This window comes from Cyprinodon tularosa, unplaced genomic scaffold (genome assembly GCF_016077235.1).
Source record: "Cyprinodon tularosa strain WSP-4 unplaced genomic scaffold, ASM1607723v1 ctg513, whole genome shotgun sequence".
In the NCBI taxonomy this organism is placed as follows: domain Eukaryota; kingdom Metazoa; phylum Chordata; class Actinopteri; order Cyprinodontiformes; family Cyprinodontidae; genus Cyprinodon; species Cyprinodon tularosa.
In genome coordinates this window covers 170252-197725 of record NW_024039245.1, presented here as the reverse complement: position 1 = coordinate 197725, position 27474 = coordinate 170252, and the positions used below count along the sequence as shown (strand labels likewise).

The window sequence follows — 27474 nt, the reverse complement described above, 5'->3', positions numbered from 1 at the left end:
GTCTAACATTCATAGACGCGTTGCTTTGTCCCAGTCATTCCTGTGTAGGGGATTGATAGTTCAATATAGGTTTTATTAAGAAATATGATACCATTCTATAAATGGAGACTAGTTTGCAGTGATGGCGACTGCAGGAACATAAAATGTAGGCTAAATGTGCATAAAAGTAATACACACGGGAAATGTATCAAAATCTCCTCAGATTTGCTAAAAGCAGATGAATCAGAAAGCATATCGAACTTTTTGCCCTTAGACCCCCACTGAAGCAGAGCGATGTCAGCCTTTACAGGAAACACTAATTGGTTAAAAACCGAGAAATTGCTCGCCAAGTCTGTGACGCTATAACGGTGGCATGGATCCTGGTCGAGATGCTCTCCTCTAAGTGGTCTTCCTTTGGTCTTTTGTCTTGGCTTTGTGCCACATTATCTGCGTTTCACGCCTGTTTTTGTCTTTCTTTCTTGCACAGCACCGTGGAGAGACGATGCTGACGTTGAGTCCTGACACAGCAGCAGTCACCTCTTGATATTCGGCACCACTGAGGAGCTTTCACCTCTGATTATTCGCTATAATTTCAATTAGTGTTGGCTCTTCCTCTTTAGGTCAAAAAAGGTGGATTCTAACGCGTGCTCTGCAACATATGCAGCAGCCCTAAAACACACCAGTCCTGCCACATGCTGTTGCACTATCATCTATCCATAAGAAAAGCGCAGCAAGAAACGTGTGCTTTAAATGGGAACAATAATGCCAGTGTCATTAAATGATACGTTAGGTGTATGTTTATAAAAGGGAGCGGGCCTCTTCTGTGGCTCACTTTTCAGCCGCAGGTCATTCATTAACCCTATCGGACCTTTGTCATGGATTCCCGCCGGAGGAGAGACCAAAAGCGCTCCTGTAATAATTGGACTATTGGGAAACTTGTTAACAACAATTAGTGAGGCAATTATGCAATTACTGCAATAAACGGTTTCTCTGTCGATGTGAAAATGAACGACCATCAATGGCCTGAAATTAGGCAAAGATTTTAACAGATCTCAGAAGATATAAGACTAATATGAAGGTGCCAGTTGATAAATTAATGTAGCATTTGACAAAGGACACTTCTTAATTCCAAAGAGACACTTTCATTTTCATTCTCACTTATTGCTTAGTTTTTATAATTATAGCTATGTTGGATACTTCAAAAAGGTTTTCATGTCCGAAAGGAACACTTTTCAGGGTTCGAGGTAAATGTATATATAAAAGATCACATTTGTGCAGTGATGAACAGATGAATGCATTTATAGAAGTCCAAACATTTCTCCACCACCTTAGCCTAATTTTACCATTCGCTATTTATCTAGATGGGGCTAAAAATACATTAAACAAAAAAAAAAAACAAAAAACAAAAAAAAAAAAAAAAACAACAATAACAAAAAAACAACAAAAAACCCCAACTAGAATTAGATGAACGCTTCAAACATGGGAGAGATGAAAATCAAGTATTTCTCGATTTCTGTAGATCTATTCTTCTGTCATATAATAAGAAATAAAGCTTCCCCTTCTTGAAGCATTAACATTGGAAAATATTTCCCATTTATTTTAACTTGTGCCCAAAGTGGTTAGGAGCCACCATATTCTACTATCAATACAAATAGATATTCACAATAAGTTAAAAAAAAACAAACAAAAAGAAAAATAAGTACATTTTTTTATTTCTGTGGCCACTGTGTTATAGGGATTTAAGTTTTAACATGTTTTGAATGCTTCAGAAGAATACTCTTAAAATATGCGAACATAATTTGTCTCATGGAGAGCGGAGCAAATCGATGAACCGCCTTCTATTCATTTGGACCTGAGGTGTGACCAAACCCTCACTTTGCGTGATTAAAAGAGCGAGAACAGGTTCATGAACAGGTGGACTGGGAGAAAAGGTGAAATATTGGGAGGATTTCACGAGAAGCCACGCGACGAACGTGTTGGGGAACCTCTGATCAAACATCAAATAGGAAAAAAAATGCGTCATGAATTTCTATAGACTGCTCCTCGGGTTATTTAAAGCCTTCTTATTTTAGATTGGCGACACAAAGGCCGCTGTTCTTCTGTGTGTGCCGGAGTTAGCGCATGAAAGGAGGAGAGGCCGCACATTAACATCGCTTTAGGTTTTTCTCAAGGGCCGAAATGAACTAACCAGGAAAGTAACTTTATAACTGCGCTGGAGGATGAAGCCTTTTGTTGGCCTCTGAAGTAAAAGACACAAGAGCCTGACAAAAGGAGTGCGCCTTTGTTAAAGACTGAAGCGCATGGGTATTGATGCGCCTTCAATTGCAAAACATCTGCCATTTACTCTGAAGGAGTAGAGCAGGATTTGAATGAGAATAACAGAGTAGATCTTGGCCCACTACGTTCAGTGGAGTTTAAAACAACAGCCACAAGAGCATTGTTTGATTTAAGGTGATATTAAAACAAATGAATGACCAAATTACTTTAAATCTTTGGACTTTATAATAAGATGTTTGAATTGGGCATATGGATCAAGGTATGTTTGAAGAAAATCATATGGCCAACATTTTAATCGGATGTTATAAAAGCCTTCTGTATTCAGTATTTAATAAACCTAATTTGACTTTTTAGTCCATAGAAATTAGAACATTAATACACCAGTTTTAGATAATTGTAAAAAGGAAACTATAGGTGAGAAAATATGTGATTCATGGACCTTGGGTCAGGAAGTGACACTTAAAAAAAGAAAATAAAACCAGTTTTTATGAAAATCATGTATGAGAGTCCACAAGGAGCTACACTTGAGCCAGAGTTGTTTATTTCAGACAACATTTAAATTTTTTAAGTAGTCAAATGAGATTTGAATGGAAGATTTGTGCAGAAAAAAATATCAGTTTTAGAACATTATAATGGAATTATCATGTCTATTCTATTAAAACAACAAGATACTCCATTTAATTCGTGTAAATAGTAAGGTGTGAATTCTAATTATTATTCACTTATTTTTGTCAATAAATGAATTGATTTGTAAACTCACTGCTCTTTAAAAAATATCACAACATACTATTCTAACCAAAAAAAAAATTGAACTGAGTTCACACAAAATGGCCCAGTTTCAGTTGTAACATCACCAAAACAGCTTACGGCCACCAAACGCAAACATATAATTGCGCCTTTGAGTTATTTGGCCTGAAATGATGGGTACCTTGCAGGTGTGTATTTCCCTTTATCCCACCAAGCGAAAAACCATAATAACCCCCCCCCCCCCCCCCCCCACACACACAAATCAAATTGAACAGTATTAATGAAAATATCTACCTATCAATGTTAATAAAAGTCCAGAAATATGTCTTAAAATTATTTACTTCAAGCTTAGATTAGATGGTAGGGAAAACAAATTTAACAAATGAAGCGTTCCATTATACAAAAGTATTAGAGGTTAGAGTATTACTGAGTTGATGCAATCAACTGGTTTTCCTTAGATAGAAAACTTTGAATCAGTTTGACTGGATCATCTGGTGAACTGCAAAGTGCCTTGAGATGCCATGTGTTGTGTATTAGCAATATATAAATGAGATTAATTAAATTGAATTGACTTCAGACCTAAATATAGCCTGGAAAAAAGGTGACAGCCTATGGAAAACCGATCTATCTTTACAGCTTCATTAGAAAAACGATTCAACGCACATGCTTTATGTACTAAATAATGCGTTACAACGAGGACAGCCTTTTATAATGCAAAACATAGGATAAAATATTATCACCAAATATCAATATCAATAATTATCTCTCCGTTTTAGCATTGACCAATAGGCAACACCACCAATCTCAGATGCTGCTAAGATTAAACCTGTTGGCTGCCATCGTGTGTGGCTAAAGTAACTCTGAAATTGGTATGAAATTGTCAATTTGTAGGTGTCAGCGTCTCGCTCCCTAGAAAGTGCCATATGCCATGCTAAGTGGCACCTTTCACCAATTCGTTCCTAGTTTCACGGTCCGTCCTCCCATTTTTTTTAACTTGCCTGGAAGCTGAAAAGCCACAACAAAACGACAATTTACCCAGCAGAATTGCGGCCCCCTATCTACCCCCTGCTGCATGCCTCCTTCCGTTTCACTTGGCAGGACACCCCCTCTGCAGTCCAGCCGAGCATCACTGCGTGAAACTGACTTTCAAACAGAGAAAAAAGGAACAAACAAAAACCCTTAGCAATGCATTATCTTAAAAAAAAACAAAAAACAAAAAAACAGTGCAGCTAAACCTGGCACCCAAAACACAAAGGATTTATACTTTTGCAAAATATAGATTGCAGTTACAGAAACCTATTATAAACCTGTGAACTTATTCTAATAAATGTGCTTCCTATACTCCAGGACTGTCATGTGGTCGGCTGCTTCTGTTAGAACAGCGGCCTCATGTGGTCATAATATATATATATATTTTATAACAATTGCACCTAAAATAATCAAGAAAAATTTTAAAGCATCTGGGCTTGCACGATTAGAAACAAGCCTTTCATGTTTCAACTCAAGTATAGAACAACCTTAAAAATTAATTTGTTTATCACACAATATGATGGCCTGAAACCCCAGCTCCCAAGAGCTGCTGCCCTACAGCTTTAGAAACATCCCTGCTTCAATTGAGCTAAATCAAATGATTGAAATAACTATTTTTTCCCCATGCCATCCAGTTTGGCTAAACTGAATGGCATGCTGTATTTATCGACATTTTTACAAACATCAGGTTTATGCTGTACCATTCATTTGATTCTGGGGTGTTGGAGCAGGGATGAATCTGAAAACTGCAAGACTTTAGCTATAGATGTATGTAGTTGAAAGTTACTTGTGTACTGTTCTCGTTTGGTCTTTAACTTGTGTTGGTAGAACTTAAAAATAAAAGAGAAAATATATGTATATTTTTAGCAGAAAGAATCATGCAGATATTTCTGATCTATTAACATATTTCCAAAGGGACAGAAAATGTTAAATTGAATTATTTAATCATTGGGGAATAAACCTTCAGAAAGTCTTCAGTATGTTTGGGTTCTCTATGGGTACTCCAGCTTCTTCCCGAAGTCCAGAAACTATTGTTAAAATAATTGGAGTCTCTAAAGGATTTTGTGTCTCTGTATTGCCCTATGACAGACTGATGACCTGTCCATGGTGTACCCTCTTTTTGCCCATACTGGAGAAAGGGAAACAAGCCCCACTGTGACCCTGACAGATAAGCAGATAATGGATGGATTTTTGTTAGGTTTATACAAGTTTAAAATTAAGTTGAGTGAAAAAATTTTAGTAACATGACTTGTTTCCTTTGAGAAAGGTTTTTTTTATTTGACATTTGTGCTTAACTAGTTAGACACATTGGATTTCTTGTTCCAAAATAAATGACACACTGCAAGCTTCAAGAGACTAGGGCCTTATAACTAAAAAAGACAAAATATGTGGGGAAAATCAGGATTGTTTACCAGAAATTAAACAACATGTCTCCATCATCATCACAGTCGCAGGAGCTATAAGTTTTGGTAGAATCAGAAGAGAATGCACCATAAGCAAGAGACCTAGATTGTGGACGATCTAAAGAGATTTTTAAAATATAAATAATTTGTCTGCTTCTGTCACATAAGGAAAAATGGGAAAGTACAAAGTATTACAAACAGGGGTCTCCAAAAATTGCACCACAGCTAAATTCATTCAAACAATATTCATGAAATAGGATACCACCCATCAGAAAAATAAGCAAATAAATAAAACAAATAAATAAAGGGTGGCTAAATTATACAAATATTTAACCAGTACTAGAATATTTTTGGGAAAACCTACTGACTTATTGTTTTAGTATAGTTTTGAATCTGACCCTGGAAGTATTGTTGTGTGTTTTTGTGAGACTGAAAAATAATGATGTAACATTTTGGTAGAAAATACCACAGCAAAAAGAAATAGAGACTACAGAGCACTGCAAGGGCATTCAAAGTTTGGATAAACTTCCCATGGTAAAGTATGTAGATGGTAATAAACAAGATCCAGGTGACGGTAAACAGTAGCAGGCAAAAGGTTATGGATTTGGCTTCATTGTAATTCTTGGGAAGGTCTTTTCCCATGTAGGAGAAAATAAAGCAAAGGCAGCTCAAAACTACAACTAAAACAAAAGTGCCAGAGGTTGCTTCAAGATTCAAAGTGCAGAAAAGCACAATTTGGTCTTGGTACCATGATGTTTCATTGTACAATATGGGTGGATCATATGCAAAGCTAATAGCAAGTAGGAGGGTCTGAACTGTAAAAGCTCCAGCAATGACTAACCACTGGCCATGATATTTTTTCCACCAGATTTGGAGTTTGGGAAACTTTGTGGCTATTTTGAAAATGAAAATAATCTGAAAAGAGCGAACAACAAAACATGCAAGACAGACTGTGTAAAACAACAGAAAAGGAAAGTACCTGAGAATGCATGAAATATTTGTGGGCTTGCCAAAGTAAAAGAACACACTAACAGAACACAAAATGAGGCAACCTAAAATCAGGAAGCACATCGGTCCTCCAGCAGATCTGACAACAGGTGTGTTATAGTTTAAGGCAAAGAGAACGGAAATGGCTCCAGTGAGGCCCACTAAGATGCCGGCTCCAGCCATGATCAACACAGACGACATCTCTGTGTGTGATACGTACTCCACCAGCCGTGGGTTGCATGATGTACTTCCTTCTTTAGACCACTCCGTCGCCTTACAGCTAATGCAGTTGTAGGGATCATCTAAAAATGGACACACAAGTTGTATAAATTCTTCTTTTATTAAATAATTCAGACAGAGAGAACACAGTTTAGATGTTTTAACTCAGACTATTTGTTGTTGATGAAGGTGGTTTTGTTATGATGCTATAAGTTATATATTTTCATGAAAAAACAAGGCAAGGATGAAAAATTAAATAATGAATCAGATTCCATAATCTGATAGGCTATCTTTGTAACTACCTGTAACATTGATGTATGTTTCATTTGGACAGATTTCACACGTAAAGCAACATTTTTGAGGGTAAGTTTGCTTTCTTACATATCCCTCATGGCATTCTTGGGAACAAACAGAAGTCGGGACCTGTTAAAAAATCAATAAACGGACAAAGGTGATCACAAACAACAAGAAGACACATGAAATAATCAAGATTTACCCATATTATTTAAATCCCGCATTTTTTGCTTTTTTGCTGATTGGTTTATAAGCACTTTAGATTTCAGATGATGGTTAATGTTTTCATCCTACACTTAGCCTTAGACCCATATTTTTATTTTAAAGCTGAACCTTACGACTTCAGTAATTAGGGCAATGTTTAGTCCATTCAGCCAATTTATAAAGCTTTTAAAGAATATTCCATTACTTCTTATCATAATTATTGGAAAGCAAACTGTCATTTAAAATCCATCCATCCATCATCCATCCATCCATCCATCCATCCATCCATCCATCCATCCATCCATCCATCCATCCATCCATCCATCCATCCATCCATCCATCCATCCATCATCATCCATCATCCATCCATCCATCCATCCATCCATCCATCCATCCATCCATCCATCCATCCATCCATCCATCCATCCATCCATCCATCCATCCATCCATCCATCCATCCATCCACATCAGAGACTCCTTACTTCTCCATTTGTGTACCAGATGATTTCCTCACTGTCGATGTAGTAGTGGACTTTTGGGTAAAATTTATAAAACCCAATCTGTTGTGCATCACCAACATGGTTCCAGAACACGACAAAGTAAAGTCCAAACTTGAGATCGCCATTTTTATCAAACTGAATAGTCCGGTTTAGCAGTGTAAAATTGGACTTCTGTAGCTCTGCTAGAACCTGAATTGGATAAACAAAGTTTAGATAAAGGTTTGTCAGAATACATTTTTTTTTTCTCCACTACCTTTCAGAGTATTGAAAGGCTTAATTTGCTCAGCTCTCATGAAATCTTGAGCTTGGACTTGGCCTTTACAACACTCTCCCAGCAGCTTGGAGATTTAGCTCTGGGATTGTTGTCATGTTTGAGCCCAGAGACGTTTAGCCTGAGAAATAATCAATCCTGAAAGTGCAGCAAGTTCAGAACTTGCTTTTGCATTACATATTTTCTAAATAGGCTGTGTATAAATTATTATCAAACCATCAATCAAATAATACTTACAGAGTCAGTGAAACATGTCTTGCTTGCTGTTATGAGAGTGTATCTAAGCAGTGCAATGGTTGACCAAAGGTATTATTGTTCCTTAATTTCATTTAAAGCTATTTAGATGTTTCTCATATGAAATGAATATGGACCTGTAACTGTTAGCAGTGATATAACTCAAAATGGCTCCAAGCCCATTCCCTGGTCCCCTAAATACATAATCTCCCAGGTACAATATAAAAGCACCGAAAAACTGTCTAAACTTTTAGTTTCTGGATAAACTGAAATTTCCTAGTGGGTGATCTTTTCACAAAGTTTTATCTTTTTTTTTTTTATAGCTTTCTTACAATAGCTACATGTAAAATATGTTTCCACCTGCAAAAAGCCCTGGTAAAGCCCTTTGATGTCTATGTCAATACCATACATGTTTGAACAACTAGTAATAAAAATAATAAACTTGCTTATTGTTCACTTTACTAGATAAACCATTATAAATGACAGTTTAAGGTTGCAACAGAACATAAATAACTAAATGATACACTTACCATATTTGGATATACTGTAATGTTATTGCATCCACTTTCTCCACACTGTAAGCTGTGGTGCAAAGCATGAGCGATTGCATATACAGCTGAATAAACAGGGAAGGAGAAGGACGGGTCGGCCTCGAGAACATCCTTTGCCCTCCAGTCACTACAGTTGCAAACCTGATTGCAAAGCATCTGCTGTCCATTGTGGCCACACTCACTTTGTCTCTCAATAGAATGGATGAAATCAACAAAACCAGGAATAGTTAATAGGGGCTGAGCCACACCAAGTATGGTTCCAATATTTCTGATGTCTTTCATTTTAAGCAGCCGTTTGTTCAAAGACCATGCATCATTTGCAATCCAAACCTTGTTTGTGATGTTGGATTTTATAGCTGATTTAATCAGAGCTTCAGCAGCCATTTCCGCAGTAAAAACAATGATAACATGAATGCGCTGCATTTCAATTTGTTGAAAAACTCTAGAAAAATTCTCGCCAGTCATGAGCGCTCTTGTGTATGCAATGCAGATGTCTGTGTCCGTAATCTGATTTCTAAATATGTTTAGGCCATCATAACCAAAATCATCAGCATTGTAAAGGAAAGCAACCCAGTGCCATTTGAAGTGCTTCAAAATGGTAACAATCACCTCAATAACATCACTGTTGGGATGGACTGTTCGTAGGAATGATGGGAATTTAGCTTTTTTTGAAAAAACAGAGGATGAGGATCCATAATTAACCTGTCAAAGAAGAGCAGCAGAAAAAATTCATCCTTATTAGTTAAAGATAAAAAAAGAATAAAACCGTAACCTTTTTATGATGCCTCATTGCTATTTCTTCATCAGAAATGCTATTTAAAATGCTTATTTGGTATAGAGTGAAACGATTCAATAAATACGTACCATAGGAATGAGATCCACCATGAAAAATGGAGCTACAGTCAAGGCCTGAGTGCTTGTGAAAGGTCCGACCACGGCTATGACTTTTGAGAGTGTTCTGTATGGTTCAGCCCAAGGCTGGATCTGACCATTGACTGAGAGGAGTTTTAAAATCCCTGGGAAACTACGCGTATCTGAGCAGTGATCAAACATCTCGTAACCCAGAGTTACATTTGGAAGCAGGCTAGTTGAGTTGTTGATTTCCTCTACAGCAAATCTCATCAACTGAAACCTCCGATAGTTTGAGATACTAAAACGTTGGCTGAGGAAAAAGAAACAAGGAGTCAGATCTATTGTATATAGATTGCCAAGAGTAATAAAGCCAGAGGTAAGATTTGGGTGGTAAACAATTTGTGCTTACTCAAGTTATCTTTGTCTGATATAACATGTATTGTCCTGATCTGTCACTGTTAAATCACTTTAACAGTTGTCAATAATCCAGGCCCACAAAGTACAAAGCCTGTACAGAGATTAGTTCCAATCATTTGGATTTCCAGCATCCACTGGGGAGTGTGGATGAGCATATTGCAGCCATATGCAGTGAAATGACATTAATAATTCAAGTATTAAAGGGCTCCTGGACCAAATAATACTCAAATACTATTTAGTAAGAACAAAGATAACCCAGATGAATGAAAAAATATCACAAGTGTGAGTTATTTTTACTCTGTCCAAGACGAGGTACTGCAGCCATAAACTGATGTCAAATTGTAGTGAGAACATATAGGCTAATAAACTACCAAAGGGGTCTTTAAGAACATTTCGTACAAAAGTATTCTAAACTGAACGGCAACAGGTCCACTAAAAATGATAATTGACAAATGACAGGTTATGGGGTTGAACGTAAAGGACCTAATTAAAAAAGGGTTATTTTCTTGATCATTCATATATTTTTTTCCTCTATTTCTTTATTTAGTACAAAGTATACTGGTAGGTGTTTAGATTAGCAGACATAACTTGAGGTTTCTGGTTTTTATTTGTTTTATTTCAATAGAAAACAAACACAAAGGTTAAATTTAGACATTATACTGCATGAACACATGGATACATTAATTTCTAAATTCTGAATGTTTTTGTTGTTTGCTTAAGGGGGAAATCTTTAAGGTGAGCGTGTTGGACCTGGGGTTTGCCGGGTTGGGAAGGGGACCCTGAAGCATTTTTTGCTGTGTTGTTGGTTCTGAAGTGAGCAGAGTTTTATACACCTGAAGACAGAGAATTTGCTCACAGTGATTTCTTTTTTATCTCGTGAAGTCGGCCCCGATAAACAGTTAGAAAAGCATTTTATACATCTCTAGTGTGCCACATCCTCATATCATGACATCATACAGGTTTGCAGAGGAGGAGTCATCCATGGCTCCAGCCTTATCAAAATATTACACTTTGTTCTTAGCCGAAGGACACCGCTCTTATTCCATTCCCAAATCTTTGCAACGTACAGAAAGAAGATTACAACTGTGATCCAGACAAATTATTTAAGTTCAAGTTTGAGTTCCAAATTAGTATTTATTTGCATTATTCTCTCTACATCTTTCCAATGAATAATCCACTGCAAAAATTTAACTCACCTTGAGCAATCAAGTGCTTCGGGTCGGACATGGTGATTGTCTGCCTGGGCATAATGAATATCAAAAAGTCCACCTATCAAGAAATCCCCAGGCATGTAAAAATCTGAGACTTGAGCCGTGCATTGAGATGAAACATGCAGGCCATTTTCAAACAGAAACACCAAAGCAAAATGAAGGTATTGCATTCTGGCAGCCCTCCTCATCTAATGTGTGTTGCAGTAAGAAATACCTCCATTTATACTTTGTTGTGACAAAGTGATGTTGGTCAAACCTTTGTTGTTCCTTTCCACGCATGAGAAAATACTTGACAACTGACAAACACAGACCTATAAACGGTTGATTGAGTTTTCACAAATCAGTATGCAAAAGAGTCACGAGAGGTTCTGGACAAACACTTTCTAACCAAAAACTCAGAACAAAAATACAGTAATTAATTATTCAGTTCTATACTTTTGTATATCAACAATATACTACTTTGGCTTCATATTTGGAGGAAAGGAGAACAGGAATTTCCCTAGAGGGAATGACATAGTTGTGGACCTTGCGGTTACGCTGGAAGAGGTGTACTCTGGGAACTTACAGTAGTAGAGGTTGTGCAGAACAAACCTGTAGCCAAAGAGCCTCCTGGTAAAAGGAAGTGCAGCTGCAGACAGGAGATGAAGGACGATGCAGCTCAGACCAAGGCGCTACCAGATGACCCAAAAGACGGTGTGTGATGAGTGTCCCAACGTACTCTTACTATAATATATCATTAATATACTACAATAAAGCAGACCAACAATCTGTTTTTATCTTTGATTGGGGTAGAATTTGTCTTTGCTGTGTTAGGAGTGTTGTATGTCATTTAAGTTTCTCTTAAATCAGGCCAAATGACAAAATTCTGCTATGATGCAATTTCTTATTGACGTTTAGAAAATGCATTTTGCTGCAGATGTTTGGGTCAGGACTAACTGAAGAGCCATGGTTTATTTAGTACAGACACCACTTTGTGTTTTACCATGTCTGCATTGATAAATCTGGTTTCTGAAGTATAAAATAAAAAGGTTTGATTGGATAAGCAGAACAAAAGAAGAATCATTATGTTACTTTGTTTTTGAAAATAAACTTTACAGAGACTGAGTCTGGGTCTTTGTCCATACAGATAGCTTTTGAAAAAAAATGTTTCAGTATATTTCCCCTTATTTCATAAAGTGAAACTTATAAATTATAAGATTTAGAATGGTGATGTGGAAGACCACCTCTGTATTATGTTAAAGCTACAGTGTGTAATAATTACAAGGATATACAGTCAGAAATGTAATATATTATACATAATTATGTTATTTTATCATCATCTACGAGCTCAGCCTCTTAACCTTAATATTTGCGTTGCCTTAGAATTCGTTATTTATAATTACATAGGAGCGGGTCTCGCAACCATGGAGGCATACATCTTTGCGCTACGGCAGCGCAGAGCCAACAAACTAGTGATTGCGAGATCACCAAAATGTCACAACGATGTAGAAAAAAATAACGGGTATATTTATTATCTTAAGTCTACATGAAATCTATACCCTACACAGACTAATGAAATACTATCTGTAAAATTATCTATGTAAACAAACCTCATCACTTGAGAAGGTAGGTGATGCGGACGTCGTGGAAGACATTTTGTCCCGTAACGCTCACCGTCGGTGGGGGGAGATGTTCATGTTGCTGCAGTCTGCAGTCTGACCGCTAGATGTCGCTAAAAGTTACACACTGTAGCTTTAACTCCTATGGCATGTTATTTTAACTGACTTCTGATCCTTTTAGATCCTTTACACACAGAGGGAAATAACTTAAGGCTTTATTTAATGATCACTGTGGCTAAAAGATATTCAAAACCTGAAATTCACTGTTTAAGAAATAAGGAACAATTCTGAAAAAGGTGACTTGGTTATTTAACAATTAGGGTGTGGCATAACCAAGAAAAACTCTAAAGATTTCCTAAGTCTCAAACTCCAATCATCAAGGTCCTGTATCCTGCTACTTTTAGATGTCACCCTTAACTTGCACACCTAAAAAGTTTGATTAACTTAAAACAGCAGTCAAGCTGTCCTGAAAAGCTCACATTGGAGTCTACTGGGATGATGCACACATCCAGAAGTTGCAAGTGAGTTTAAGACCAATGCTTTAAATGATCCTTCAGTCAGGAATAGTTTGCAAGCTATATCAACTTTTGGATTACTGGTTATTTAAAAAAAAGGTCCTAAGGAGATTGACTAACCCCATACACAATGAGGGTAAACCACAAAAAATTAATTGCAATAGAGGTGCATTGTTCACTATATGTTGCTCTAAGGCCTGTTGATTGAAAGAAAAATGTGTGATAAAAGTCTCTTAAGCAACAGGGATAACTGCAGCCTTTAAATGGTTGATGAGCAACATATAAAAAAAGGGGAAGCTTTAAAAGGAGTCAGATTAGATTTTAGTCAATAAATTTGGAACCACTATGCACAGATTAATCTTAAACATAAGATACTAATGTTGCATTCTTCATGTCACTACTGCTCACTGGTCCAATGTTATATTTTTATATTAAAGAACAGCTTGTACTGTAAAGCAAGGTTCCAGAGATTAAAGGAAGAGTTGGAGGCACAACATCCTGCCTGCTTTGAGTCAAATTAAGTCTAAAATATCAAAGAGCATTCAGTATGGAAGATAGAAGTACAGTATTTAATTAGAAATAAATTTTTCTTTTTGATCTGTTTACTTTAATAAGTTGTTTTGAATTGTTATCTAGACCTTGAGAAAAGGCACAATCTAATTTTTGTAGATGCATTTAAACAAGATGCAAATTACACCGGATAATCGGTTTATGTTAAGAAAACCACCTCCTCTAGCAAATGGTCCTTGCACTACTAAATACTAGGCCAGTGAGGCAACTTGTTCAATGAAAATTTGCAATCAGGCAACAGAATAAAGTGATTGATAGCCATTAAATTTAAATCCAGGTGGGCAGCTCTTGGAAAGGCAGAACACCTTTTTCCTATGTGGGCGGAAAGGATGGGGACTTATAAAGGATGAAAAAAGACACATGAGCAGCAACATTAATTCCAGCAGTTACAAATGTGTGGTAAATCTAAAACTTTAAAGCCATTAAAATACTACAGAATACTTTTGTAAATGTCGGGGTGACAGGTGATGCAGATATTAAAAGATGCACAAGTTGAACCAATGCAAAAAAACAAAACAAAGTCACAATAGCTTTCTTTTGAAATATATTTCTTTGCATTGCTGCTTCTAATTAGTAAATTCTTACTTCTAAAAATATAGTAGTAAAAGTTCAATAGGACAAAATGAATGAACAGTAGAATTAAAACACAGAAAATCAACAACCATACATCACAAGATTTATTTTTCTTCAGCAGTTTACCCATAAGAGAGATAATTGCAAAGATCAATAGATTTCTTCTTTTGGGTTTCCAAAAAATTATTATTCAATGGTGCAACAGCAGCTATTATGGTTTTCCTGGTGCATTTTGTTCATTGTAAAACAAATTACCATTAAACATCACTTAAAAATATATTCTTTCTGAGAGCAATATGATTTTAATTTGCTTTGACATGTTGGATCTTTGCTTCATAAGGAAGGTATTTATCGTACCATATTTTTTCTTCCATTTTATGAGAAATCATGTGATATTTATGGAAAACCTATGAAAATCTTTCCAAAGCTTAAACTCACTGCTGCACTACATGAACTGAATCTGGTAATGGGGCATTACACTGAACCTGGTGATGCAAATGGGGAAACAAATGTACTCATGTCAGGGGACACAACAAACCTTTATTGGCATAAGACAAAAACAACTAGGATTTGTTAAATAGGAATTAATAACAAAACTGGATGTAAAAAAGTTGACGTAGACTTTAAATTATAAAGATATGTAGTAATATATAACTAGATCAAAAAAAATAAAAAATTATTGGACACACCCACCAAAAAAACATGTATTAAATGCAACTAAATATAATTTCAATGAAATATTCAAAGAAATACAAAATTTATTACAAAATGCAGGCTAAGATCAAAGAACACAAAAACTTAAATCAAAATAAATAAAAACCTGATATCTGTATTCAGTCACACAAGACCAATAACAAGTAGTTAATATGCTAGATAAAAGTTTAAAACTATAAGTAACCCTATCCTAAAAAACCCAGAGCAACTGTGATCCATGTTTTACATTGTATCACTTCTAGACTTCATTGATGTAAAATTAAATTCTATTTTGGACCAGTCAGGCTTCCCTCGTTTCCCTTTTGGATCTGCAAAATGCAGCAGCTTGATTTTTAACAGGTACAATGAATGGGTTGCAATGAAATATAGCATTGAAATTAATTGTCAAATGCTTTAATTTGATTTTAAGTATTTCAGTTGTGCTGTCCTGATTGATTTCTCATGACTATTGCATCCAGGACCTTTTAGTTTTCGATAGCCGGCCTACCAGGGGCTTTTAGTTGGTTAAAGGACTTCATCTAAGATCGAAAAAAATTACAAATGTACACCTGATTGGTTTAATCACTCTCAGTTATACTCTTTGTTTTCAAAATTGACCCCAAAACCTCACTTTTACTCCCAAGCCTCCAACTCAACGTAATACTTTGCTGGTAGTTTTAATATGTCCTTTTTTTCTTATATTCCCTTTATTCTTATAACTGTTTTGAATTTGTTTAAGGAACTTTTTGACATTAGTCTGAGTCCTCTAACTCTATGGTTTTCTGGAGCACTTTGATTTTAGAGCAAACTACATCCCTATATCCTACATCACTATATTTTAAAATAAGAAACTCGGAAGTGTTTGATATTTATGCCGATGAACATGCATGTACAAAAACATTGCAGCACTAATTTTAGCTAATACACTACACAGTATCTAAAAACATGCCGTTCATACTGAACTATGAGAATATTGCCAATTAACCTTTTCGAGAATTATATAATTATGTTTATCAATGTCCAAGGTTACATAAGTTTTATAAATTTGTGGTGGCATTGCTTTTCAGTGGCTTCACTTGGGTCAAATATTTTGGCTGCCACAGATTCCGACTAGTTTGGTCCCTTCCTAACAGCCTGGTGTAACTGAGATAAGCCTAGTTTAGGTTCACCTTTGGGAATGAGATCAAGACTTTGTGGTGGCTATTTTGAAATTATATCTTCATTGTCACCAATTAATACTGATGGTGGTCACACAGCCTGGTGACATCTGTGTACAACTCATTTGTGCCCAAGCCTTGACTTCCTGACGATGTCATAAAATCTTTCTTTATTATTTCCGATTTATATTTATATTCACAATTTTAAGTGCTTCAGTTTTTCAAATTAGACAAAAAGCAATACATATCAAAAGAAGCAAACAAACAAACAAACAAACAAAAAAAACAAATAAACAAAAAAGATGGACATAAAGAAAAACACCCAAACCCATTGATATAGTATTAGAAGCACAGGAGCCACAGCCCCTCCCTTTCTTTAGCTGAAGCTACTGTGAAATTGTTTTGGTATAATTTTGAATGAGACCTTGAAAGTACTTCTGTGTGTTTTTATGGGATTGAAAGATCATGATGTAACATTTTGGGAGGAAATACCACAGCAAAAAAGAGTAAAGACTTGAAAGAACTGCCAGAGCATTGAGAGTATGGATGTATTTTCCTCGGTAAAGAAGGTATTCAGTAACAAACAAGATCCAGGTGAAGATCAGCAGCAGTAGGCAGAAGGTTATGGCTTTGGCTTCATTGTAATTCTTTGGAAGGTCTTTTCCCATGTAAGAGAAATTAAAGCAAAGACAGCATAATAATGAGGGAATAAAAAAAGAACAAGATGCTGCTGTTAGATTTAAGTCACAGCTTAGAACAATTTGGTCTGGATACCATGATGTTTCATTGTATGGTCTGGGAGGATAAAAAGAAAAACTAAGAAGAACCAACAAGGCTTGAATCAAGAATGTCCCATTGATCAACAGCCACTGGGCATGATATTTTATCCACCAGCTTTGGAGTTTCGGGAACTTTGCAGCTATTTTAAAAATGCAAACAATCTGAAAAGATCGTACAACAAAACATGCAAGACAAACAGTGTAGAACAAAAGGAATGGGAAATACCTCAAGTAACAGGAAGCATTAGTAGGCCTACCAAAGTAAAAGAACACACTGGGACAACAGAGAGTGAGGCAGCCTAAAATCAGGAAGCACATTGGTCCTCCAGCAGATCTGACAACAGGTGTGTTGTAGTTGATGGCAAAGAGAAATGATACAGCTAGAATAAGACCCACCAAGATCAAGGTTCCGACCATCAACAGTATTGCCCTGCTGTCTGTGAACGGTACGTACTCCACCAGTCGTGGGTGACATAATGCACTTCCTGCTGGAGACCACTCTGTCCCCTTACAGTTGATGCAGTTGTAGGGATCATCTGTTTTACAGTGCAGACAAAATTAAATATAATTATAATGTTTAAGATAGGTTAAAATCTTATCTATGCAAAACAAAGCTTGTATGAAAAAAAAAAATCAAGTTCACTGAGTGAAGACTTGTATTCTGGTAGGTTTCTGCAGCTTTCTGGTTATAGGATCATTCTGTATAGCTATATTTATGCTGTTATATAATAACTGTGACCATATCACATCAGAATTGAACAAAGTCAGTTTAATTTGACTTGTTTGTACTTTTAGGAAAATATTCAGTTTATGCCATATATAACCTTGGGCCAAATAGTAAATATGTTTACAATTCAGCACATTCTGTGTGCAGTTTACAAACTATGATTAAATAAAGTGGTATGTGATTACAGTAAAACTCAAATGTATTTATATCCCTGGCAAATATAACCTGTTAGATTTCTTTAAACTGAAATCTGCCAGGGGTATTTAACATTTGGGACAATCAGTAGACAGATGTAATTCTTACAATTTCAATCATTTACCTGTAATGTTTAAGTAAGTTTCATTTGGACACATTTCACACCTGAAGCAACATTCATGGATTCCAATTAGTTTTTTTGCATATCCAGTTGGACATTCTGGGGAACATAATGCGATCGGTACCTGCACAAAATAGGTCATTAGCAAAACAAAGAATGCAAAGAGGGCACTGAGAATATCGTCTATGATAGCAGGATGAGAGCACATATAGAATACTCAGCACCAACATAGTTTATGTTGCTGAGTGTAATACAATAAAAAGCAGACTTACCTCCCCGTCTGTGTGCCACTGAATTAGGGTGTCATTGATGAAGAAGGTTGGAGATGGGCTAAAATGGTAAAAGCCAACCTCCTGAGCATCCCCACTTTGGTTCCAGAAAACTACTGAAAGCTGTCCAAATCGGGGGTCTCCATTCTTATTAAATTGAACACTCTGGTTTAACAACGTAAAATTGGACTTCTTGAGTTCATCTAGCATCTAAATTGTACAACAAAGAATTTTAATCATAAAACATTCCTAGGGAACTTTGTACGTTTCTGTGCAAAATATCAGTCATCCAGGTCATTGCAGCAAAAAAAAAACAACAACAAAAAAACAAAAAAAAACAAAGAAAAAGACTTAAATTGGATGCAGCCAAACTTTTGTTCAGTTTTTCTGAAAACCTTTCAACAAATATCCAGGAGTCTTTGTCACTGCTGGTGGCTTACACTAGAGAATGCTGTTTGAGCGCAGCTGTTTTTACAGTGTTGTCACACACAACATAGTATAAAATCTTACAACAATTTTGGCTCACTGGGTGGAAACGCTCCACATCGCATCCAAACCTCCACAGACTCTATTTTTAAAGTCCAGCCTTTGAGTCTGGCACTATGTTATCTCTCTTTTAACCTACATTTGTATTTTGGAGGCAGTGAACACTGATGGAACGAAACTGAAACATGATGAATATCAAGAAGCCAGGAGCAATTTAACAGCAACCCAGATGTATGACCTGTTCGATCTCTGTCTCTGAACCCTATGTATTTCAAGTACAGAGACACTTCTCTAAAAAAAGATGGGTTTGCCATGGGGCCTCCAATTTCACTCATTATGACAAATATTTACAGAGATCAGATGACTCAGTACTTAAAAGGGAAGATAACTAACTCACTGGATTATATACATGGATGACTCTTGGGTCAAAATTTCAAGAAAATGAGGCATTCACAAACCACATTAACTCAGTGGACAGAAACATAGAGTTTACCAGAGAGGATGCTAATACAAACATGTTGCCCTTACTGAACTGTGCTATGCACACTGAGGATGATGAAATTCTCAACAATGAGGTTTACCAGAATCATACAGGGGAGACACAAGGAGAGAACAATGATTAAAAATATATCTCACCCCTTATGTATTAAGAGTTTCTGAGAAACTAAGGATACATTTCTCCAAATACAACATATCAGTGAATTTAAAAACCTTAAAAACTCTCAGACAAAAGCTGGTTCATCTCAAAGACAGATATATAATAAACCAGTTGACACTTTTAAAAAGCAGCTAAAAACTCAAGTGTTCACAAATGTTTTTCAAGTAACTAATCATCTTATTTATTTATTTAGTTTTTTGCTTGAATTTTACTGGGTTTTACTTAGAACACCTAGGCTATAGTAAAGCTTGTGTGGCTTTTCTATGCAGTTCAGTCCACCAAGTAGTGCTCTGAGTAGCACATCATAGAATCAAAACAAGAGAAATATACTTCTCTTTTTGTCTAAAGAGAAAAGCCAACACTAAACAGGGAAGGATTTCAGTATTAGTTCCCAAAAATACAATAAGGAAAATAAGCAATTGAACATCCTGCGATCGTGAAAGTTCTCCCATTTATAATTCATGGAGGGGTGTAAAATTTTCTTCTTAGGTATATGTCAACTGTGAGAGATATAATCCAATAAAAAAAACTTGGAAATAACAATTTTTGATTTTTTAATAATTAATATGGTGCAAATAAGTATTTGAACACAAAATCTATCCACAATTTAGCCTCTAAAAAGTCCACCTCCAGTTCTCTTACAATTCTAAACTAGACACACCTGTTTGAGGTCATTTGCTGCAAAAATACACCTGTCCAACCCACACAATCAGGAAGATTCTAACTACTAAATGGCTAAGACCAAAGAGCTGCAATAGCCCAGTAATGTGGATAATCTTGAGAAGATATGAGTTAAATAATTCGCCAAAATCCCTGGTGCAGTGTGTGAAAAACTACAGGAAAAGTTTGTCCACTGTAATTCCAAACAAAGACTTCTGTAACAAATATTAACTTAAGTTCAAATACTTATTTGCAGCAGTAACATGCAAATAAATTATTTAATTATTTAATAGATTATGTGTCTCACAGTTGACATGAAACTAAAATGAAATTGGACCCCTACATGTTTTATGTGAGTACTTGCAAAATCATAGGGAGGTCAAATGCTTATTTTCTTTACTGTATATAACCCTGTATTGAAACTCCCCACAAATAAGTTCCATAAGCAGTCTCATCATGATTCAGATGGCCAAGTAGCAAATCACATCAGGGGTGTTGGCTCTGCAGGACAGTGGATCACGTGGGCCAGTATTGCCTATCCTTGATTGAAAACAACCAATAAACTCTGATGACGCACCAGAATGAGTCATTAGCTACGTTTACATGGACACAACAAATCGGATTGAAGGCCTGATCAGATCAAAAATGTTTCATGTAAACATGTCAGACTGAAGGTTCTAATCCGATTCGGTCCGATCGGATCTAAATTTAATTCCGAAAGAGAGAGGTGGTTTTTGCCGATCGCCATTCCGATTGGCGTCCATGTAAACACCCATTCGGATCTTAAGAGTAAAATAATCTTCACTGCGCATGTGTGCGACGTCAGCGTGACGTTTTTCCGCCTTGTCAACAACAGGAAACCACCGGTCGCTCTCGCTCTTGTTGTGAACAACATGGCGGGAGGAGTCTAGGAACGGCAACTTATACACTCAAGTTCATTTAAAGCTGCAGGAAGCAGGAATTTATCCTCCTCCTCTTCCTCTTTTCTCTCTCCACAGCCCACTCGCTCTCCCACGCCGGTTCAATCGCTCATTCTCTACATTTTCTCTCGGACATTTCGCTGCCAAACACTTTTTTCCTCCTCTCTCCGTTTTTCTTTCCGCTCGCTCCGAGCGCATCGTTTGTCAGGCCTCCCAAAAACCAGACGCAGACAGAACTGCCAAGTTTGGCAGGAAGTTCTGCGCATGCTTAAAAGATTTAATCTGATCCAACGCTTGGTACATGTAAACACACGTCATGATCGGATCATTTCATTTAGTGTCCATGTAAACGGAGATTTTGAATTTCCGATCAACCAAGGTTTGGATCGGATCGGGGAAATTTTGCGCATGTAAACGTAGCTAGTGATTTGCATCTAACTTGGAATGCGACTAGGAGGGTGAGCCTCCATCTACATAAAACCAGCAACTTTCCAGGTTGCTGTAGTGTGACCAAGACAAAGATGCCAAAATGTTTTCAGTTGTCAGTAATTTCCTGACCCACATCTTTGACACATCTTTGAACTGACCTTTTTTCCCCCCTTTCTTTTGTATTGCTTGATGAGAGAAGTTCGGCTTTGGGCTGTCCTATGAGGATTTTAATCCTGGGTTTGAATGCCGACAAATTCATACTCAAGTTCATATTAAGGTGTTCATTTGTGAGCTTTGATTGATATCAGATTGATATCAGTGTCTTCATGGTGGAGAATCCTGCTTCACAGCAGTAGGTTGAGCCAAACATACTCAAAATGAGCAGGGTCATCTTTGAGTACACCATTTCACTTTTCTTTCATTCGATACAGCGCTTCTTTCAGCAGTAGCAGCAGCCCTGACCAACACAGCTCATTGGCTAATTTGCATCACGTGCAGCCTGGTGCCGGACGCTCTGGAAAGCTTTACCACCTTAAAAGGAGAAGTGGTGGAAGGGACGTTTGACACTGTCGTCGGACAATATGCATATTTATAAATGTTTTAAATCAGGTTGGCTGCGGATTAGCCAGCAGGTGGTTCCGGATCCGGACCCTGACCGAACCGATGACCTCTGGACTAGTGGTTAGAAGAGTGCGTTTGTGTTCTGAAAAGGTTGCAAGTACCCGGTTCGATCCCCACAGCGTGAATTCTAAATTCCTAAGAAAGACCCTTAACCCCACACTCCTCCCCAGGCACCGAAAATGGAAGCCCACTGCTCCCAAAGGGGATAGGTTAAATGCAGAGAGTGAATTTCATTGCTTTATTCTTGACAATGTAATGACAATAAAGTTGAATTCTAAAAAAAAAAAAATACAAATTCTAATGATAGATACAAGTAAAGAGCCTTTTCAAGACCACTAGCTTGCTTGATGTTGCCTAGAACGTAACTTCCGTGAACTTGTGTTGATCAGTCCTTAAAATAATTAAATTAAAATGTGAAGACACGTAACAGTAAAATAAAAAAAACCCTCAAATCATTTGTTTTGTTTTTAAATTGTGCAAGTATTTTTAATACATTTAAAATCTCCCTCTCGCCACTAAGGGATGCTGCAGCAGCCCCAGCAGCCCCACTTCCCGTGGCCATGTATAAGAAGATGTATAGCTGTATAACTTTTAGGTTTTTGCACAGCATTGTAATTTCAGGTGGACATAATGCAAAACTATAACAATGTCTAAGCTGTTAGATTTCCATTTAATTGTATTAAACCTAATAATTATTCATTTTTATTCAAACCTAATTATTATATACAGTACTATGCATCAACATGTGTGAGTAAATGAAAAAAAGACTGATTTGTACTCACCCTCAGTGGTTGGACGGATATATTGTCTTTGCATCTGCCAGTTCCACATTCTAGGATGTTGTGTAAGGCATGAGCAACAGCATGCACAGCAGAATAAACCGGGAAAGAGAATGAGGGATCTGCTGCAAGAATATCTTCAGCAGTCAAATTTCTGCAGTTGCAAACCTGATTACAAAAGGTCTGCTGCTCAGAGTCTGCTTTAGGTACCTGACCTTGAGTAAAATTGATAAAATCATGAAAACCAGGAATTGTTACTAGAGGCTGAGCCACTCCAAGCACAGTTCCAATATGTTTGATTCCTTCCATTTTTTGAAGAACTTTGTTTAAAGACCATCCATCATCTGCTATCCACACTTTGTTGATTACCTTTAGCTGAATTGCAGTTTTAATGACAGCTTCAGCATATATTTTTGGTGCAAAAACAACAATTACATGTATGTTATCTGCATCTATTTGTTTGAGGATTTGTGAGAGATCTGTGTTTTCACTGAGGGCCTTGGTATATGCCAGGCAGATGTCAGTGTTTTTTATCCTCTCGATGAACCTCTCCAGGCCGTCAATGCCAAAGTCATTATTGCTGTACAGGAAAGCAACCCAGCGCCAGTTGAAGTGTTGGAAAATTGCGACAATGACATTTATAGTGTCTTTGTTGGGGTGCACGGTTCGGAAAAATGAGGGGTATTTGAGTTTTTCGGAAAAAACTGAAGCAGAGGATCCATAACTGACCTGCCAGGAGTGCATAAACAATCATTTCTGAACGTAACATTAGGATATGAAAATAAAAAAAAATAATGGAAGATAAATGCTAATAACTAGGTTCAAGAAATGCAAAACACAACATATTTACCATAGGAGTGTGATCCATCATAAAAAGTGGAGCAACAGTCATGCTCTGTGTGCTTGTAAAAGGACCAACCAAAGCCACTATTTTGGAGCGATTCTTTGATGGGTCAGGCCAAGGCTGGATGGAGCCATTCACTGAGATGAGTTTAAAGATCCCTGGTAGGCTAAGTGTGTCTAAACAGATATCAAAAATCTCATAACCAAGGCTAACATTTGGCAGCAAGGTGGTGGAATTATTTATTTCCTCAACCGTGAATCTCATCAACTGAAACCTCCGGTAATTTGGAAGAAGGAAAATTTCACTAAAAAAAGTAATGGGAATACAACATTGCATTACTGCTACAGATTTAATTTTTAAAGCCCACTAACTTTATTGTAAGAGTTGGAGTTTCCAGCAGCAACTTTATAGATTAATTCAAGTGACTCACCGGGAACAATCAATGGCTTCAGGTCTGCGCTGATAACGAGATGAGCTCACATAATGGATGTCAAAAAGTCCACCAAGTAAATAATCTCCTTTCAAATGAAATTCTGAGGGTCTCAGCGTGGATTTTGTGATGCCATGGAGGAAAAATCCCAGAACCCACAAAGCAGGAAGAAAATGTGACATTCTTGCAATTACTGTTTACCAGTCTGAGAGGAACTGTCAAAGGGTTTTAGAGACACTTTTGATGGTGAAACCTATTCATTTCCATGCTGGTGGTAATAAAATTCATACCGAGAAGTGGTTAAGAGGTAATTTACAAAGTAGCATGCAAAAGCATTGAAACCACTCTTGTAATGTCTTAGTGCACATGGGTGGGAAGTTCAATGCCTCTACAAAAACAATAAAATTGAGAATATTTTCACACAACAGAGAAAACAATTGTATCATTTAGAAGTTGTCCACATTAGGCATAGTTTGCCTGCTCAAAAATAAATAATTACGAAATCTTAGTGAGTACACTAACATTACAGCACAAAGCAAGGAGTTGAAAAAAAAATATTTCCTTTTTTTAAGTGCAGGGTTCCAAACACTGTATATGAGCTGAGGGCACAAGAATAAATTACTTCTTTCAAAAAAGGATGATTTTATACACAATTCATTCTCATGACTGCATGTATCAACTATCATCCTCCCGCAACCATAATCCTACTAATACTGCAATAGTTTTAGTTTTTCTTGATCATCCAAAATTCCTTCCTAAATGTGCTTTAATAAAAAAAAAAAAAACTTTATGGTAGACTATACAAAACTGATACTTGGTTGTAAAAAGTGGTGTGTCAATTATCAAATAACTTAGGTGTAATTTATGCCCCACATATGAGCATATGCCAGCATACATCGGGAAATTTTGAGCATGCTCAAAATTACTACACATACTTGCTGCAAGTCGAGGTGTGCCAGCCTGCTTTAGTGCGCTCCTAACTCATACAAAACATACCCATAACTTATGCAACGTATGCCAGCGTTTTTGCAAGATTTTCCATACTTCAGGCATATGTTGGTCTAAATCATCATGGTGTGACAGGGGCATTTCATAAAATCTATTCAATTCAATTCAATTTGTTTATATCATGCTCATTCATAAAACATGTAATCTCAAAGCACTTCAAGCACAGACAATTCAACCAGATAATTCAGTCAGATTGGTTGTAATTTTTCAATCTAAACAACACAAGCTGATTGCATCAACTCACTGACTCACAAGCCATCCCTCACACCAAGCATGCTTATAATGAAAGTGGAGAGGAAAGCTCCCTTTTAACAGGAAGAAACCTCCAGAAGAACTAGGCTCAGTTTGAGCGGCCATCTGCCGAGGCAGAACTGGTGTTCAAAGAACAAGGAACAGACATACAGAAAGAAGAAAAAGCAACCAGCTCCACAGGCAGCTCTGTGCAGGAAACAAACACTCAGGCAGATGAGCTCCAAGCTAGCTCCCATGCCCGAGGATGAAAGAGAGCACATACAGTTAGTCACAGTAAGAGAAACAGAACTACACAAAAAACAGGCCAAGCTCCAACATCTATAAACAAAGGGGTTGATGGCAGCAGCACAGCTGATATATTTCTTCGGGATGGTGTCACAGGCAATCAGGAACAAAGCTACTATAATGAGAAAAAGCAGAGAGCATAAGCTTAGAGGTTGAACAAAATAGAACTGCAGACTGGGAGAATGGAGCTGGAATGATGCAGAATGATAGAAAGGGGTCCCTATGTTCTCCAGCAGTCTAAGGCTATATGTAAGTTTTATCAAAAAGGAAAGCTTTAAGCCTAGCCTAAAAAGTAAACAGGGTGTCTGCCTCACAGACTAAAACTGGCAGTTGGTTCCACAGGAGAGGAGCCTGATAACTAAAAAAAACTGCCTTCCATTCTGCTTGAAGAAATTCTAGGAACCACTAGAAAGCCTGCAAATTGAGAGTGAAATGCTCTGTTAGAAACATAAGGTACAGTACAATCTTATCTCTGATAGAAGACAGAGCTTGGCCATTCAAGGCTATATATCTATTCTATTCTGGATTTAACAGGAAGCCAATAAAGAGAAGCTTCAATAGGAGAAATACGATTTCTCTTTTTCATTTTCATCAAAAATCTGGCTGCAGCATTTTGGATGATGGCTTTTAACTACTGTTTGTGGATTTCCTAAAAGTGAATAACAATAGTCCAGCATTGAAGTAATAAATACATGGTCTAGTTTCTCAGCATCAAAACCTGGACAGGATGTTTGCAGGGGTTTTCACAATATTGCGGAGATGGTAGAAGGAAATTCTAGATACCTCTTTGATATGGGATTTCAATGAGGGGTCCTGATTAAAAATAACACCAAGATTCTATATTTTATTATTTGTGATCAATTTAATCCAATCAAAATGAAGTGACTGACTGATAAACTTATTTTTCAAAGAAATTGGTCCAAAAACAATAAATTCAGTTCTGTCTATATTCAGAAGCACAAAGTTAAGAGTCAGCCAGGATTTTATGTCTTCAAGACATGCCTGTAGTCTATGTAATGGGTTAGCTTAATTTGTATTTATAGACAGATATAGCTCAATATCATCAGCATAACAGTGGAAATTAATTAATCCCATGTTGTCTAATAATTCTAGCAACTGGGAACATGCACATATTAAAGAGAAATGACCCCAGCACAAATCCATATAGTACCTTACAGGTAACTCTGGAGCATTAAAGTGAACAAACTGAATTCTGTCAGATAAATTTAGTCTTTCTAAAATAATATTATGATTGACTGTGTCAAAGGCAGCACTGAGCTCTAACAGGCCAAGTAGAGCTACAAGGCCATTGTCTGAGGCCAGGAGAACATCGTTAGTGACTTTTACCAGAGCTTTCTCAGTGCTATAATGAGCTCTTAAGCCAGACTGAAACTCTTCAAAAAGTTAATTATGGTGTTAAAGGTCATACACTTGTTTGGCAACTATTTTTTCCTCAAGATAAGATAAGAAAGGAAGACTAAATATAGGTCTATAATTGACCAAGTAATCTGGGTCAAGAGATCCTTAAGAGTTTCTTAAGTAAAGGTTTTACTACAGCTACATTATAAGCCTGGGGCATATGTCCCTGTAAAATGGATAGGTTAATCACAGCTAAGATGGAGATGAAAATCAGAGGGAACACTTTCTTAAATTTCTTGGTTGGAACTACCGTAGATCTAATGCACAAGCTGAAGAATTAGATCAAGATAATAGCTTTGCTATCTCTGAAG

The 27474-nt window shown here is 36.9% G+C and overlaps 2 protein-coding genes across 2 annotated transcripts; both read right to left on the bottom strand.

The window, feature by feature from the left end:
• Window positions 1–5372: 5372 nt before the first annotated feature.
• On the bottom strand, window positions 5373–11352 carry LOC119795546 (taste receptor type 1 member 1-like). Its single transcript, XM_038303604.1, has 6 exons — window positions 11161–11352; window positions 9560–9857; window positions 8675–9397; window positions 7622–7828; window positions 6944–7064; window positions 5373–6724 (listed from the first exon to the last, which is right to left on the bottom strand). Exons 1-6 carry the CDS (start codon window positions 11343–11345, stop codon window positions 5796–5798), a joined length of 2463 nt encoding a protein of 820 aa, XP_038159532.1. The 5' UTR covers window positions 11346–11352; the 3' UTR covers window positions 5373–5795.
• Window positions 11353–16623: 5271 nt separating this feature from the next.
• LOC119795519 (taste receptor type 1 member 1-like) lies at window positions 16624–24381 on the bottom strand. Its single transcript, XM_038303560.1, has 6 exons — window positions 24200–24381; window positions 23776–24073; window positions 22929–23654; window positions 18376–18582; window positions 18107–18227; window positions 16624–17596 (listed from the first exon to the last, which is right to left on the bottom strand). The coding sequence occupies exons 1-6, from the start codon at window positions 24379–24381 to the stop codon at window positions 16668–16670; spliced, it is 2463 nt and encodes an 820-aa protein (XP_038159488.1). The 3' UTR covers window positions 16624–16667.
• Window positions 24382–27474: the final 3093 nt, after the last annotated feature.

What these genes read in the sequence shown, in the direction of transcription:
- LOC119795546 (XM_038303604.1), bottom strand. Translation starts at nt 11,345, where the DNA reads ATGCAATACCTTCATTTTGCTTTGGTGTTTCTGTTTGAAAATGGCCTG. An exon ending in TCTGGTACACAAATGGAGAA is followed by an intron (nt 7,065 to 7,621) that starts GTAAGGAGTCTC and finishes ATTTTTTAACAG; the next exon opens with GTCCCGACTTCTGTTTGTTC. An exon ending in AACATACATCAATGTTACAG is followed by an intron (nt 6,725 to 6,943) that starts GTAGTTACAAAG and finishes GTCCATTTTTAG; the next exon opens with ATGATCCCTACAACTGCATT.
- LOC119795519 (XM_038303560.1), bottom strand. Translation starts at nt 24,381, where the DNA reads ATGTCACATTTTCTTCCTGCTTTGTGGGTTCTGGGATTTTTCCTCCAT. An exon ending in AGTGGCACACAGACGGGGAG is followed by an intron (nt 18,228 to 18,375) that starts GTAAGTCTGCTT and finishes TATTTTGTGCAG; the next exon opens with GTACCGATCGCATTATGTTC. An exon ending in AACTTACTTAAACATTACAG is followed by an intron (nt 17,597 to 18,106) that starts GTAAATGATTGA and finishes ACTGTAAAACAG; the next exon opens with ATGATCCCTACAACTGCATC.